The sequence below is a fragment of the Oncorhynchus mykiss genome, chromosome 15, assembly GCF_013265735.2.
Source record: "Oncorhynchus mykiss isolate Arlee chromosome 15, USDA_OmykA_1.1, whole genome shotgun sequence".
NCBI classification, from domain to species: domain Eukaryota; kingdom Metazoa; phylum Chordata; class Actinopteri; order Salmoniformes; family Salmonidae; genus Oncorhynchus; species Oncorhynchus mykiss.
In genome coordinates, this window is record NC_048579.1 from 21,973,954 (window position 1) to 21,988,762 (window position 14,809).

The window sequence follows — 14,809 nt, forward strand, 5'->3', positions numbered from 1 at the left end:
ACTTTGAAAAATCTAAAATATATTTAGATTTGTTCAACACTTTTTGGGTTACTACCTGATTGCTTGTGTGTTATTTCATAGTTTTGATGTATTCACTAATATTCTACAATGTAGAAAATAATACAAATAAAGAAAAACTCTTGAATGAGTAGGTGTGTCCAAACTTTTGACTGGTAGGTATATACAGTACCATATACAGTACCAGTCGAAAGTTTGGACATCATTTTATATATATTTTTTTTAATGGGATTGGGTAAACAAACTCAATATACTTAAAACGAAATCAAAACTGTGCATAAATGACAATGGACCTACATTCATGCAGTTTCTTGACTGTCCAGCTCGCTAATAATCACTAAACAGTCAGGGGGCATCGAAAATGTCCAAAATGATGAATAGAGGACAATTTTTTGCAAATTTTGACATCAAGGAAATATATCCAATTTTCAGTGGGGCCTTCCGGACCTCGTTGATGACCAAATGAAAAGAGTAATTCTATACATACAATCTGCTCATTGCGATAAAAAGGTTTTCAGAAGTATCACTCATTGATGAGGTCTACTATCATAGGTACGTAGATGAGGTAGTTAGTTGGACTTGTTCCTCAATTCTGGGCTACTATATGTGGGTTGGTTTCACTAGCATCTCAAACAGATCTAAAAACTCTCTTATTTTAACATGATACTGTTTTTGTCTACTAATGTTCTAAATAATGTCATTTTATGTTTTGTGTGGGATCCAAGAAGAGTATCTGCTACATGAGCAATAGCTAATGGTGATCCTAATAAATAATCCATCAATTTCATCTCTGTTCCTCTAGGGGGAGCCTGGTGCTCCGGGAGCAGCAGGGTCCTCTGGGCTGGACGGACTGCCAGGGCACACGGTCAGTACTTCACCTGCCTTTTACTGACCTATTCAATCTCCTCTATTTGCCTTTTCTTTTGAACTTCTTTTGATTTTAAAATATTCTAATCTGTCTTTATACCCTTTACATTTGTTGTCATAGGTTCCTCATAAAATGGTCTCAGGTCTCAGTTATGTTTTGTCGTTATAGTGTTTGCCCTTTCTTCCATGCAGGGAGCGAAGGGGGACAGCGGTGATATGGGACCAAAGGTACAGTATCACTCCTGCTGACTCCATTCATGTCAATATGTTATGAGATCATCGATTTTGACTGGCCTTCTGGAGCCAACCAAGCTGGCCCTGTTCTTAGTTCTTCTAACACTGTGACCTATGTTCTGTGTGTTAGGGAGAGAGAGGTCAGGATGGCCTCAGTTTCCCCGGCCCTCCAGGACCTCCCGGGCCTCCAGGACCAGTCATCAACCTCCAGGATGTAAGTGGATCAACCATGAAGAGATCCTCATGAAGGACCTAGGGGCTAAGGAGTGTTTCTTTATGGGGACATTTATCCAATTTACTTCTGATTTATTGAGTTACTCAGCTGTAATTTTAGCACCACACTAATGGCAGTATAGTATGACTTAATTCCTTAAAATTACCAGTAATCTCAGTTTCGGGAGGCATATTTTATTGGCTTATATTATACAGTAATTGGCTGTTATTAGAGCAATTACAAGTGTTACAAATTACATTGTTATCACCCCTACTGATGAGCTCAGATGGGACAGTTTTAATGTGGACGGAGATTGTGATGTCACCGCCTCTCCTCTCTGTACTCCTCAGCTCCTGCTCAACGATACAGAGGGTGTGTTTAACTTCTCAGGAGGGCTGGAATCTCAGGGGCCCAGGGTAAGTAGACTTAAGCTTGTGGTGTGTGTGTGTGTGTGTGTGTGTGTGTGTGTGTGTGTGTGTGTGTGTGTGTGTGTGTGTGTGTGTGTGTTAGATGTCGACCGATTAGGATTTTTTTCAACGCCGATACCGATTATTGGAGGTCCAAAAAAAAACAATGCCGATTAATTGGACGATTTTTAAAAATGTATTTGTAATAATGACAATTACAACAATACTGAATGAACACTTATTTTAACTTAATATAATATATCAATAAAAATCTATTTAGCCGCAAATAAATAATGAAACATGTTCAATTTGGTTTCAAATAATGCAAAAACAAAGTGTTGGAGAAGTAAAAGTGCAATATGTGCCATGTAAAAAAGCTAACGTTTGAGTTCCTTGCTCAGAACCTGAGAACATATGAAAGTTGGTGGTTCTTTTTAACATGAGACTTCAATATTCCAAGGTAAGAGGTTTTAGGTTGTAGTTAATATAGTATTTATATGACTATTTCTCTCTATACCATTTTGTATTTCATATACCTTTGACTGTTGGATGTTCTTATAGGCACTATAGTATTGCCAGTGTAACAGTATAGCTTCCGTGCCTCTCCTCGCCCCTACCTGGGCTCGAACCAGGAACACATCGACAACAGCCACACTTGAAGCAGCGTTACCCATCACTCCACAAAAGCCGCAGCCCTTGCAGAGCAAGGTGAATAACTACTCCAAGTCTCAGAGCGAGTGACGTTTGAAACGCTATTAGCGCGCACCCCGCTAACTAGCTAGCCATTTCACATCGGTTACACCAGCCATTAGGCTGATAGACTTGAAGTCATAAACAGTGCTATGCTTGCGAAGAGCAGCTGGCAAAACGCACAAAAGTGCAAATTAGTTCGCAATGAGCCAGGCTGCCCAAACTGTTGCATATACCCTGACTCTGCGTGCAATGAACGCAAGAGAAGTGACAATTTCACCTGGTTAATATTGCCTGCTCACCTGGATTTCTTTTAGCTAAATATGCTGGTTTAAAAATATATACTTCTGTGTATTGATTTTAAGAAAGGCATTGGTGTTTTTCGCAAATGCTCTTTTGTTAAATCATCCCTCAGCGTTGCATCGATTATATGCAACGCAGGACACGCTAGATAAACTAGTAATATCATCAACCATGTGTAGTTATAACTAGTGATTATGATTGATTGATTATTTTTTATAAGATAAGTTTAATGCTAGCTAGCAACTTACCTAGGCTTCTACTGCTTTTGCGTAATAGGCAGTCTCATTGTGGAGTGCAACGAGAGGCAGGTGGTTATAGCGTTGGACTGTAAGGTTGCAAGATTGGATCCCCCGAGCTGACAATGAGAAAATCTGTCGTTCTGCCCCTGAACGAGGCAGTTAACCCTCCGTTCCCAGGCCGCCATTGAAAATAAGAATGTGTTCTTAACTGACTTGCCTAGTTAAATAAAGGTATAAAAAAATAAAAACAAAAACCATAAAAATCGGCAAAATCGGCACCCAAAAATACCGATTCCCGATTGTTATGAAAACTTGAAATCGGCCCTAATTAATCGGCCATTCCGATTAATCGGCGGACCTCTAGTGGGGGTGTGTGTGTGTGTGTGTGTGTGTGTGTGTGTGTGTGTGTCCTTCAACAGTGACACCAAGCATTTCACAGGCGAGAGTTGAAGCAAGTTAACTTCAGTTAATATCTTTTGAGATTACAATTTCCTTCACAGTGCTCTTTAAAAACTCTCCGTTTCTCGCATTAACGAGATAGCATGACAGAACTCCTTTTATATTGTTTTGGGTTCGGCGTACTCGCTCTCCCAGAGCAATTATGTTGAGAAATGGCTGGAATCATATCAAAGATTTTCTTCAAATTGCTGTAACGATATCTGTCATGCATGGTCATCAAAAAGTGGTTTGTGTGTCCCACGGACAATTAGGTCCAGGTCATAAGAGATGCATGTTGAGGTATTTATCTGTGACTGATATGGAGGTTAATTCCACAGTGTGTAGTTTAGTTTGTTGGATTTCTTGGTACATAAACGTTAGATAATTCCTTGAAACAGACTGTTTTTTGTAACTGACAAATAGTCAACCAAATCAGATTTTCTCTCTTGCTGTTCAGAGGATCTGCTGGTAGGTTACAGCACCATGGTACAATGCCTGTCCTTTCTCTATTTTAAAATATACCATATGCGGCCCACACTTCTGGCATGAACTTGACAGTGCAAACTTTATACAGTGCAATCGGACAGGTACATACTGAAAGAGACACTGCAGCTGTGACTCTGTTTTAATTCATTATTAATGTAGTTATTTATTTAAATGATTAATACATGATCTATTCACTGACTATGATTATTCCCAGGGGCCACGGGGTCCAACGGGGGACTTGGGGATGACAGGTTTCATGGGGCCTCCAGGAATAAAGGTATGTGTGTGTTTGTGTTATCTGTCTTTGTTTTGGGTTTAAGAACTCCACTAGAGGTTAACTATAGCAGGGTTTGCTACAGCATAACCTTTTGCTATAGGGGCTTTTTCCAAACAGGATTGAATGGACATGTAATATACAGGCTCAAAGCCTTTTGGATTCCAATCAATTAAAAGTGTGTGAAACTAAACACCAGGGCTCATGATTAAAGCTACGACCCCGGTTGCTGCACACTATTGATGTGTAAAAGCCTGCTAATGTGTTCCAGACTGTGCAGCCATAGACAATATATAACTGATTCAGTCTAGGCCCATGGAACAACATGAATGAGATTATTATCTAATGTTATCCTTTCTCTGAGAGGGGCTCAAGGTGCCTCAACATGCATGTGCTGCACATTACCCTTGGGTCATGTGCGTGTGCTTGCGTGTGTATGTATGCATGTTTGTAATCTGACTGCAAGTGTATGGACAGTATTCATATCATCTTATTGTGTGTGTGTCTGTGTATGTGTTTGCAGGGCGAGAAGGGTGAGCCAGGGGTCATGGTTGCCGCTGATGGGTCTATGATGTCTGGACTCACAGGGCCACAGGGGCCCAAAGGGATCAAGGTAAGTCTTACACACACTACTTCCTGGGTCAAAGTTCACATTGACTGCCTGGGTTCTAGTTGTGTCAGACACTCACTTTGTTTCCTGACCCCTTCGCAGGGCGATTGTGGTGTACCTGGACCAGCTGGCGTGATGGTAAGACGTTATTTGTTTCTCAGTTTGATAACGGACCTATAATAAACAACTTACTCTCGTGTGCACGTGTGTGTTATGTTGCCAATACTGCTCTGTGTGTGTGTGGGGGGGGGGGGTTTGTTGTTCCCTACACTGAGTTTGGAGTAATCCCTTTGTAGTAACTAACCTCACCCCCCCCCCCCTCCTTCTTTGTGTTGCCGCAGCTGCTTTCAATCAAAGTGTTTTGGAACATTTTTATCAGGCCAAGTCCATACGCACATACAGGCCTGCTTCTGGGCCCCCTATCCAGTCAATGCATATTTTCAGGCGTACTACGGACCTGTGATGTATCCTCATCCGCAGTGCACCTGCTGACGGGAGAAATACAAAAGAGAAACAGTTCTGGTCCTTCAAAGGTTGCTTTGTTGTTGTTTTTTACAGGGTCCCATTGGGCCAGAAGGACCCAAAGGAGAATATGGCTATCCTGGTCATCCGGTAAGTACAGTACCTCACATTTTGATTTGAGCCATTCCTTTAACATCGTAGGCTACACATGAGAACAACAGCAAGTTAAAAAAATTATGATTCACATATAGAGTGTTTTTCAAACCCAAGTGCACTCTATTGGGTTACACAAATAAACAGCACTACAGAGCATGATCATATCACTCCAATGCATTTGACCGTTGGTGATGTGGTGTGTCCCTCGCTACAGGGTCGTCCTGGAATTAGTGGGCATAAAGGAGACCGAGGAGACGCTGTGGTTGTGTCGGTGAGTTGAACCCTCTCCCTTCTTCCCTCCCTCTTTAGATGGGTCAGAGTCACAAAGGTTTGAGAACCACTGCACTATTGCCATCTGAAGGTGGCGCCCCCTAGCCAGAACCTATTTCCATTCCTTTCCATTTCAACTCAGCCACCACCAAATATTAGACCTAGACCACACACGGCCCATGAACCACATGGTTGACCGCCTGACACCGACTCACCACACAGCTGGTAAAGATGCCAGTCGACACGTTGGCATTGGGAATAGTTGTTTCACAGGCAGTCCCGTGCCCAGACAACCCCAACATATGATGAAAACAACCAGCTTATTTATCGACGGGCACTTGAAAGCACCCCGTAAATAAAATAGCTTTTGTTGACTTTTAACAAGACATCTTTCCTCAACATGTGTCAGAAGTCCCTGGCCCATCCTCTGTGTGCGATGAAGCAACAGTGTGTTTTTCAGGTCTGTCCATGTGCTGTGGTGTCTTAGACACTTTTACTGTTGGATTAACTGGCTGACCAATCTTAACCAGACCTTACAGTTTATACAGAACCAGTCAAGATTTGGACGCACCTTCTCATTCAATGTTTTTTCTTTATTTGTACTATTTTCTACATTGTAGAATAATAGTGAAGACATCAAAACTATGAAATAACACATATGGAATCATGTAGTAACCAAAATAGTGTTAAAAATCAAATTATATTTTATACTTTAGATTCTTCAAAGTAGCCATCCTTTGCCTTGATGACAGCTTTGCACACTCTTGGCATTCTCTCAACCAGCTTCATGAGGAATGTTTTTCCAACAGTCTTGAAGGAGTTCCCACATATGCTGAGCACTTGTTGACTGCTTTTCCTTCACTCTGTAGTCCAACTCATCCCGAACCATCTAAATTGGGTTGAGGTCGGATGATTGTGGAGGTCAGATCATCTGATGCAGCACCCCATCACTCTTTTTGGTCAAATAGCCCTTACACAGCCTGGACTTTTTTGGGTCATTGTCTTGTTGAAAAACAAATGATAGTGCCACTAAGCGCAAACCAGATGGGATGGCTTATCGCTGCAGAATGCTGTGGTAGCCATGCTGGTTAAGTGTGCCTTGAATTCTAAATAAATCACTGACAGTGTCACCAGCAGCTCCACAGTGGGAACCACAAATGCGGAGATCTTCCGTTCACCTACTCTGGGTCTCTGTGTTGGAACCAAAAACAATTGGACTCATCAGCCCAAAGGACAGATTTCCAATGGTCAAATGTCCATTGCTCGTGTTTCTTGGCCTAAGCAAGTCTCTTCGTATTGTTGGTGTCCTTTAGTAGTGGTATGCAGCAATTCGACCATGAAGGCCTGATTCACGCAGTATCCTCTGAACAGTTGATGTTGAGATGTGTCTATTACTTGAACTCTGTGAAGCATTTATTTGGGCTGCAATCTGAGGTGCAGTTAACTCTAATGAACTTATCCTCTGCAGCAGAGGTAACTCTGGGTCTTCCTTTCCTGTGGCAGTCCTTATGAGAGCCAGTTTTATCATAGTGCTTGATGGTTTTTGACCTTCATGTCTTAAAGTAATGATGGACTATTGTTTCTCTTTGCCTATTTGAGCTGTTCTTGCCATAATATTGACTTGGTCTTTTACCAAATTGGGCTATCTTCTGTATACAACACCTACCTTGTCACAACACAACTGATTGGCTCAAAGGAAATAAATTACACAAATTAACTTTTAACAAGGCACACCTGTTAATTGAAATGCATTCCATGTGACTACCTCATGAAGCTGGTTGAGAGAATGCCAAGAGTGTGCAAAGCTGTCATCGGTGAAAGGTGGCTACTAAAACCAAACACTTTATTGGTTTCTACATGATTCCATATGTGTTATTTCATAGTTTTGATGTCTTCACTATTATTCTACAATGCGGAAAATAGTAAAAAAACATATATAAGAAAAACCCTTGAATGAGTAGGTGTGTCCAAACTTTTGTCTGGTACTGTATCTATTGTTCATGTAGCCAAATTTCAACGTATATATTTCTGGCATAGGCCTTTTTTTGTGCAAAAACAGCCTAGCCTACTGTTCACAGAGAGCGCAAATATATCCGTTGTCAGCTGATCATAGCAAATGTAGATCATGTAAATCAGCTAACTTGTTACAGTAGCTAGCTAATTGTTAGCTATGCTGTTGTAACAATGTAACTACTCTTAACTAGTGATGGGGGGAAAACATTTATATAATAATAATACTTTTTGGCCTATATTATATCGATATTTTACCTCAAGTAAGAATTTGTAAAAATCGAAGATTCGCTTTTGTAAAAATACACATGGCCAAAAGTATGCGGACACGTGCTCGTTGACCATCTCATATCATGGGCATTAATATGGAGTTGGTCCCCCCTTTGCTGCTATAACAGCCTCCATTCTTCTGCGAAGGCTTTTGACTCAAAGTTGGAACATTGCTGCAGGGACTTGCTTCCATTGAGCCACAAGAGCATTATTTAGGTAGGGCACTGATGTTGGGAAATTAGGCCTGGCTAGCATTCTGCATTCCAATTCATCCCGAAGATGTTCGATGAGGTTGAGGTCAGGGCTCTGTGTAGGCCTGTCAATTTATTCCACACTGATCTCGACAAACCATTTCTGTATGAACCTTACTTTGTGCATGGGGGCATTGTCATATTGAAAAAGGGCCTTCCCCAAAGTGTTGCCACAAAGTTGGAAGCACAGAATCACAATTGTGTGCTATAGCATTAAGATTTTCCTTCACTGGGGCCTAGCCCGAACCAGGAAAACAGCCCCATATCATTATTGCTCCTCCAACAAACTGTACAGTTGTCTCTATGCATTCGGGGCAGGTAGCGTTCTCCAGGCATCTGCCAAACCCAGATTCGTCCGTCGGACTGCCAGACGGTGAAGTGTGATTCATTACTCCAGAGAACGTGTTTCCACTGCTCCAGTGTCCAATGGGGGCGAGCTTTACACAACTCTAGCCAATGCTTGGCATTACGCATGGTGATTTTAGGCTTGTGCGGCTGCTCGGCCATTGAAACCCATTTCATTAAGCTCCCGTCGAACAGTTGTTGTGGTGACGTTGCTTCAAGAAAGGCAGTTTGGAACTCTGTAGTGAGTATCGCAACAGACAATTTTTACACACTTCAGCATTTGGCGGTCCCATTCTGTGAGCTTGTGTGGCCTACCACTTCACGGCTGAGCCGTTGTTGCTCCTAGACATTTCCACTTCACAATAAAAGCACTTACAGTTGACCGGGGCAGCTCTAGCAGGGCAGAAATTTGACAAACTGACTTGTTGGAAAGGTAGCATCTTTTGACAGTGCCACGTTGAAAGTCACTGCTCTCTTCAATACGGGCCATTCTACTGCCAATGTTTGTCTATGGAAATTGTATGGCTGTGTGCTTGATTTTATACACCTGTCAGCAACTGGTGTGGCTGAAATAGCCCAAATCCACAAATTTGAAGGGGTATCCACATACTTTTATATATATAGTGTAAATATATATTTTTTTGCTACATGGTCCGGGCTAGGCCCCAGTGAAGGAAAATCTTAACGCTACAGCATTTCAGCTAGCGCTAATCGGCTGTACCTGCGCCAAAACTCCTATAGCTTGTTCTCCATCTTCTTTTTAAATAGTGAGCCAACATGTTTTCAGTACTTTTATTTCCCTGACTGATCAAAACGTGTTTTCTCATGCTCTCCTGTCTCTCTGCAGCAGACATATAGTGAGAAATATGTTTGGAACATCAAATCGCAGTAAAGAAAGAATCTTGAGAATCGTGAGAATCGCAATTCATATTATATTTTGACAAAAGAGACAACAACAAAAAATATACCAATCTGAAAGGGCACTTTTCTAATAGGAGGGCAACAGGGCAGAGCTCTTGTGGTCATATCTGAAGTGCATGTGTGCAAATCAAGGGTTGTTTCACTATGAAGGTTTGTGGGTGAGTGATTCAGAAGGACCTTGATCACTCCAAGGTGGATGGATGTGAATTGGACTTCTGAACCTGTATGTTGTCCATTCAACTCCAATTTTCCTCTTCCTCTCTGTCTCTCTTTCTTGTTCTCTCTCGGTTCTCAGGGGCCCCCTGGCCCTCCCGGACCCCCAGGACGTCCCGGAATGTTCAACTGCCCTAAAGGAGTAAGTATGACCTCCCCTACTCCCTTCCTATATCCATGTTTGTCCATGTCATCGTCAGGTATTGTAGCTCTCCTGTGCTCACTGTCCCCTTCTTCCCCTACATTTTTTGAAGACAGTTTTTCCCATCCCTCCCAGACCACACTGCAAAAAGGCCGTAAGTGACTGACAGCACAGCGGTGGGCAGGCTGAGCTCAGGCCTGTCTGTCTGGCTCTGTGGAGTATACCTTTTCTTTCTGACTCATTCCTTCCATTACTCACTCACTCTCTCTCTCTCTCTCTCTCTCTCCTTCTCTCTCTCTCTCTCTCTCTCTCCTTCTCTCTCTCTCTCTCTCTCTCTCTCCTTCTCTCTCTCTCTCTCTCTCTCTCTCCTTCTCTCTCTCTCTCTCTCTCTCCTTCTCTCTCTCTCTCTCTCTCTCCTTCTCTCTCTCTCTCTCTCTCTCTCTCCTTCTCTCCTAACTTCTCCATCATAAAAGGGGAATGTGCATGTTGCATCCATGGTCCCTAACCTATTCCAGGTGTGAATAGAGAATCTCTCCCAGCATGCTGCATGTCATATGGACATGGTGGTCATGTGGTGTGGGTTTGCTTTTAGGTTGGTGTTTCATGGAGAAGACTAACAAAATGCAGGATGGTCCCCAAGATTGAATATTAAACATTCATGATAATTATAATATTTAGATTTTTAGAAGATGCACTACTGTCAAAACAGAAGCAATTGTTTATATTGCAGTATGTATTTGCCTGGTATTTGGTGAGGCGTGTAGTAATTTCCAAGAATTCGATTCAGATTGTATAACCGTGTAATTTTGTAGTAAATACCAGGTTAATAGTGTTCTAAAATACAACCTAACCAAATGAATGTACTTACTATGTAAGGTCTTTCAGAAGTGAGATGAGCCAAGTGTGATCAGCATCTCCTGTCTTTCATGGGGCCCATCTTGAAAAAGCACCTTTCATCCAGGGTGATGGTGGTCACTGGCATGTTTAAGATGTTTTTTTGTTGTTGTTCATCCTTCTAACCCTCCATTTTGTTACAGATAGATTAACTCGTCCACTGTGAATTCAACGTCATTTATAATATGAAAAATGATATACTGTAGATACAGTATAATAGCTGTCTTGGATTCATCTTGTCATCATGTGCAATGTTTTTGTTTGTGTCTGAGATGCATGTTCCTTTCACAAGCCCTGTTCTTGTTCCTGCTTAGACAAATCCAACATGTCTTTTAACATGTTCCTTTCACAAGCCCTGTTCTTGTTCCTGCTTAGACAAATCCAACATGTCTTTTAACATGTTCCTTTCACTTTTTCAGATAAATGGTTCTAAGAGCTCAACAAATGGTGAGTTGAAGGACTTTCTAGATATGACAATACATTTCAGAACATCATGAATAAATACATTTTATGTATTTCTTTGTTACAGTTTTTCGTATCTTGAAATACAAATAACATCAGTGAATACAAAATGCACTGTTAGTGTTCTGTTTTCATCAGAAGAGAAATTAATGCAATTGTGTTGGCTGTTTCCGGTAATCAGTAAATAATACTGCAAAAAAGTATAAATCACCCCATCAGTGTCATACCATGTACAATACAGAGACTTTTTTACAATATTGAGGACATGCAGAGATGCAGAGAATGAAGTTGGGTTACTCCTAAGTAATCATCTTCGACATTGTGACCTTCCATGATAGAGCTTTGGTGTGGATTGAGGCTATACATTCATATCAGTTCCTCCATTGTATTCACCTTTCATTACTTACATTGTGGATAGTGTTTCTGTGTACCAATGGAACCAGCCTTTGTATTGAATACATTGAATTGGATTGTGATGATACTGATGAATGAATCCTGCACACAATGTGCTTAATTAAAACATATATATTTATGTATCAGTAATAATATTTCATTTGAGGAAATATGCATAAAAGAAGAGTAATTTCCGATCATTCTGCTCCTTTGGATAGTACTTCCAATTTGGATCATTTTTCAGTGACTGCAAAGAAAAAGTATTGATATAGTGTGATTTTATAGAGACAGACTAGCTTTCTGTTTTGTCTGCTTGGACTCGGGAGATAAGTATGGCTGCGGTAATCTTTTTGCAGGCAGTCGTGTTCTTTTGATGAAACCATTTGCAATGACTTTGTTGTGCTGCATTCTCTGATATGAATGCCAAATGCTCACCTGTTATTCCCTATGTGACCTGTAGGGGGGGCTAACTGTCTTCCAACTGGGACCAAAGGGGACAGGGGGGAGAGGGGTTTCCCTGGGATGCCTGCCCCATCGCGTGAGTCACGATAGATAGATAGATAGATAGATAGATAGATAGATAGATAGATTTATTACTCTTCACCTACAGTATGATTTTGCTTTACTGTTAATATAAAGAATACATGTTATAATCTGTCATAAGGACACAGGTGTTGTTCATGCATTATCTTTAATAACCAATGGATGATGTGTTTTTCCTGCAGTTACAATGCTTCCCAAAGGAACTACGGTAAGTTGAATATTTGTTTCTGCTGTGTGTGTGTGTGTGTGTGCGTGCTTCTGGAGCTCTCACAGTCTGTGTGTCTGTCTATCCACAGGGGAATAAAGGGGACCACGGCTTCAGGGGGGACAAGGGAGAGAAGGGGGAGGCCGGGTTACCGGGCTCACCTGGTATGCCTGGGAGATCGGGACTGGTGGTGAGTCCCATTTCCATTGAGACCATATGCTTCCAAAGCCCCGCTCATCCACCACAGCTTTGACCAATTACAATTACTGAGAAGATCACGATACAACATAGACACATGAGATGGTACATAATCAGTGTCAACTTCATTTGATGGGGTTATTGTAGTCTATGACCTCTTTTGATGGTGTGCTAGATAGGCATTTGGGTTGTGTGAGTAATGAGGATTTTGAACTTAGCCACATTGGCAAAAGGCAGAATTGACTTGAAAGGAAATCCAAGTTGTGTGCAAAATAATACATTGTTTTGCCAATTCTTACAAATTCAAGTGCTGCATGCAACAATAGGGGATTTCTTTCCTACTGGCTGCATTTAAGTAACCCCGCAGCATCATGGGGTTCAATAAGTCACCATGTTCCATTCATTTATTATATGTAAAGATACTGGAGATGAATATCTACTAAAGCACTGTGTTTGTTTCAGGGCCCCAAAGGAGAAACTGTTATGGGGCCCCGTGGCTATCCAGGTGTTCCGGGGTCTCCTGGTACTCCTGGGTATGGGAGACCTGGCCCTCAAGGACCCCAAGGGCCTCCCGGACCCCCCGGAGAACCCTCTCGATTTGGCTCAGGTAAGAGTTTGTGGCACCCTTTGTGAAATGTTCTGTATGGTATAATATGGTGACTAGTATCACATAAGAAATTCTTACCGTTGTGCTTGTCTCTCATTTTTCTAATTCCAGCTGTGACCATCCATGGGCCACCAGGCCCCACTGGCCCGGCTGGACCTCCTGGGACCTCTGCCATGGTCAGTCAGTCTGTCCCCTCCGTTACGCTGTCACATAACCGCCCCATCACGCCATAATGTCATCCCATCATACCATCAAAATGTCAACTCTGTTACATCATGTCATCCTTGTTACATTATCATGTCAGCTCCGTCACATCATCAAATAACCCCTGACATGCTAGATATTGCTGTTCTTTCCTCAATCACTCTGGCCAGGGTCTCCCCAACAATTACTATATTCCGATACTTCGTTCCAGTCGAATAATGTGTTTCTCTCTATGTTTTTCCTTTATTTGAAGACGTTTCCTTCCAGCGAGGTCATGATGCAACAGACGAAATACAGCAGCGAGGGGACCCTAAGCTTCACCACGGGGACAGGCAAACTCTACATCCGGGTGCAACAGGGATGGAAGGAAGTCCTGGTACAGCAGCATCTCTGGCTCCCTCTCTTCCATGTCTCTATAGTGTCTCTGTGAGCCGTGAAACTAACTGGCGTGTTTGGTGTTTATCTGTGTCTCTGTCTCTACAGCTTGGTGACTTGATCCCCCTCCCAATGAATCTCCTTCTAAATGACGAGGTAAGAACAGTAGAGTTGGGATGAGGATGGAACATGTTCAACCTCATGAATTTTCTGCACAATTCTCCCATTGACATCAATGCATTATGTGAAAGTGCATTGTAGACCTCCATATGATGGATGCTTATAGCAGAATATTCTGTGTGATTGCATCTTTTTATGTTTAGAATCTAATTAGTAATACACTTTTGCCCCCTTAGGCTCAGCCAGGCAGCGGCAGAAAGTATGGGGTGAGTTTGTTGACAAATTAAGACAAGACTGACTAAGCGTTTGCAACTGTGCAAAGTTTGCTCTTGTTATTTCATAGGGGAACAATGAAAGGTTTTTAAAAACATAAACCTGTCTTTATTTACACTTCTATTGAATATCCTTTCTTAGTCAAATATTTACTTGAACTTTTGTTTCACCACTTTTTCTTATGAAACTTTGCACTGGAGCAAAGAAACAGTGAATTAAAATACTTTCTTAGAACTGCCTGCTTTCTAGTTTGTATCTAGTAAAGGGAGAATAAGTCTGAAGTTGAATCTTTGTTATTCATTCTTGAAAGCAAGTCATTGGTTTGGCTCAAGTCTGGCCGCAAAATGAGCTGGAGACAAAATTTGATTTTGCCGTGGTTTGGAGTATTCCACTTTTAGACTAAATGACTGTCTGTGTGCTGTCATTGAAGGACAGCCCGAGGCAGGCCAGGTTTGGTTTTTGAGATTTAGATCCACACTTCACAAAAGAAGACTGTACCATGCTACACTGTTACATTCCCATTTCAACAGCACTGCCAAGACCATCACCTAAGCCAGGTTTTTCCCAAACTCAGCCTCCCCCTGTGTGCACATGTTGGTTTAAGCCCTAGCATTACACAGCTGATTCAAATAACCAACTCATCATTGAGCTTTGATTATTTGAATCAGCTGTGTAGTACTAGGGCAAAAAACAAAACGTGCACTGGGGAGGGGAG

At 41.8% G+C, this 14,809-nt stretch overlaps 1 protein-coding gene across 3 annotated transcripts in view; it reads left to right on the plus strand.

Moving 5' to 3' along the window:
- The window catches only part of LOC110489791 (collagen alpha-1(XVIII) chain), an 82,359-nt gene that overhangs the window by 64,322 nt on the left and 3,228 nt on the right, over nucleotides 1–14,809 (plus strand). For 2 of the 3 annotated variants that reach the window (XM_036944060.1, XM_036944061.1), the window contains exons 20-39: nucleotides 821–883; nucleotides 1,078–1,113; nucleotides 1,250–1,333; nucleotides 1,684–1,749; nucleotides 4,111–4,173; nucleotides 4,694–4,783; nucleotides 4,883–4,918; nucleotides 5,339–5,392; nucleotides 5,613–5,669; nucleotides 9,761–9,820; nucleotides 9,933–9,974; nucleotides 11,134–11,161; nucleotides 12,030–12,107; nucleotides 12,295–12,320; nucleotides 12,409–12,507; nucleotides 12,978–13,122; nucleotides 13,234–13,298; nucleotides 13,580–13,702; nucleotides 13,810–13,857; nucleotides 14,058–14,087. In XM_036944060.1, the coding sequence (XP_036799955.1) occupies nucleotides 821–883; nucleotides 1,078–1,113; nucleotides 1,250–1,333; nucleotides 1,684–1,749; nucleotides 4,111–4,173; nucleotides 4,694–4,783; nucleotides 4,883–4,918; nucleotides 5,339–5,392; nucleotides 5,613–5,669; nucleotides 9,761–9,820; nucleotides 9,933–9,974; nucleotides 11,134–11,161; nucleotides 12,030–12,107; nucleotides 12,295–12,320; nucleotides 12,409–12,507; nucleotides 12,978–13,122; nucleotides 13,234–13,298; nucleotides 13,580–13,702; nucleotides 13,810–13,857; nucleotides 14,058–14,087 (1,293 nt within the window). The remainder of the gene's footprint in view (nucleotides 1–820; nucleotides 884–1,077; nucleotides 1,114–1,249; nucleotides 1,334–1,683; nucleotides 1,750–4,110; nucleotides 4,174–4,693; nucleotides 4,784–4,882; nucleotides 4,919–5,338; nucleotides 5,393–5,612; nucleotides 5,670–9,760; nucleotides 9,821–9,932; nucleotides 9,975–11,133; nucleotides 11,162–12,029; nucleotides 12,108–12,294; nucleotides 12,321–12,408; nucleotides 12,508–12,977; nucleotides 13,123–13,233; nucleotides 13,299–13,579; nucleotides 13,703–13,809; nucleotides 13,858–14,057; nucleotides 14,088–14,809) is intronic. The other variant, XM_036944062.1, reaches the window with a different exon arrangement.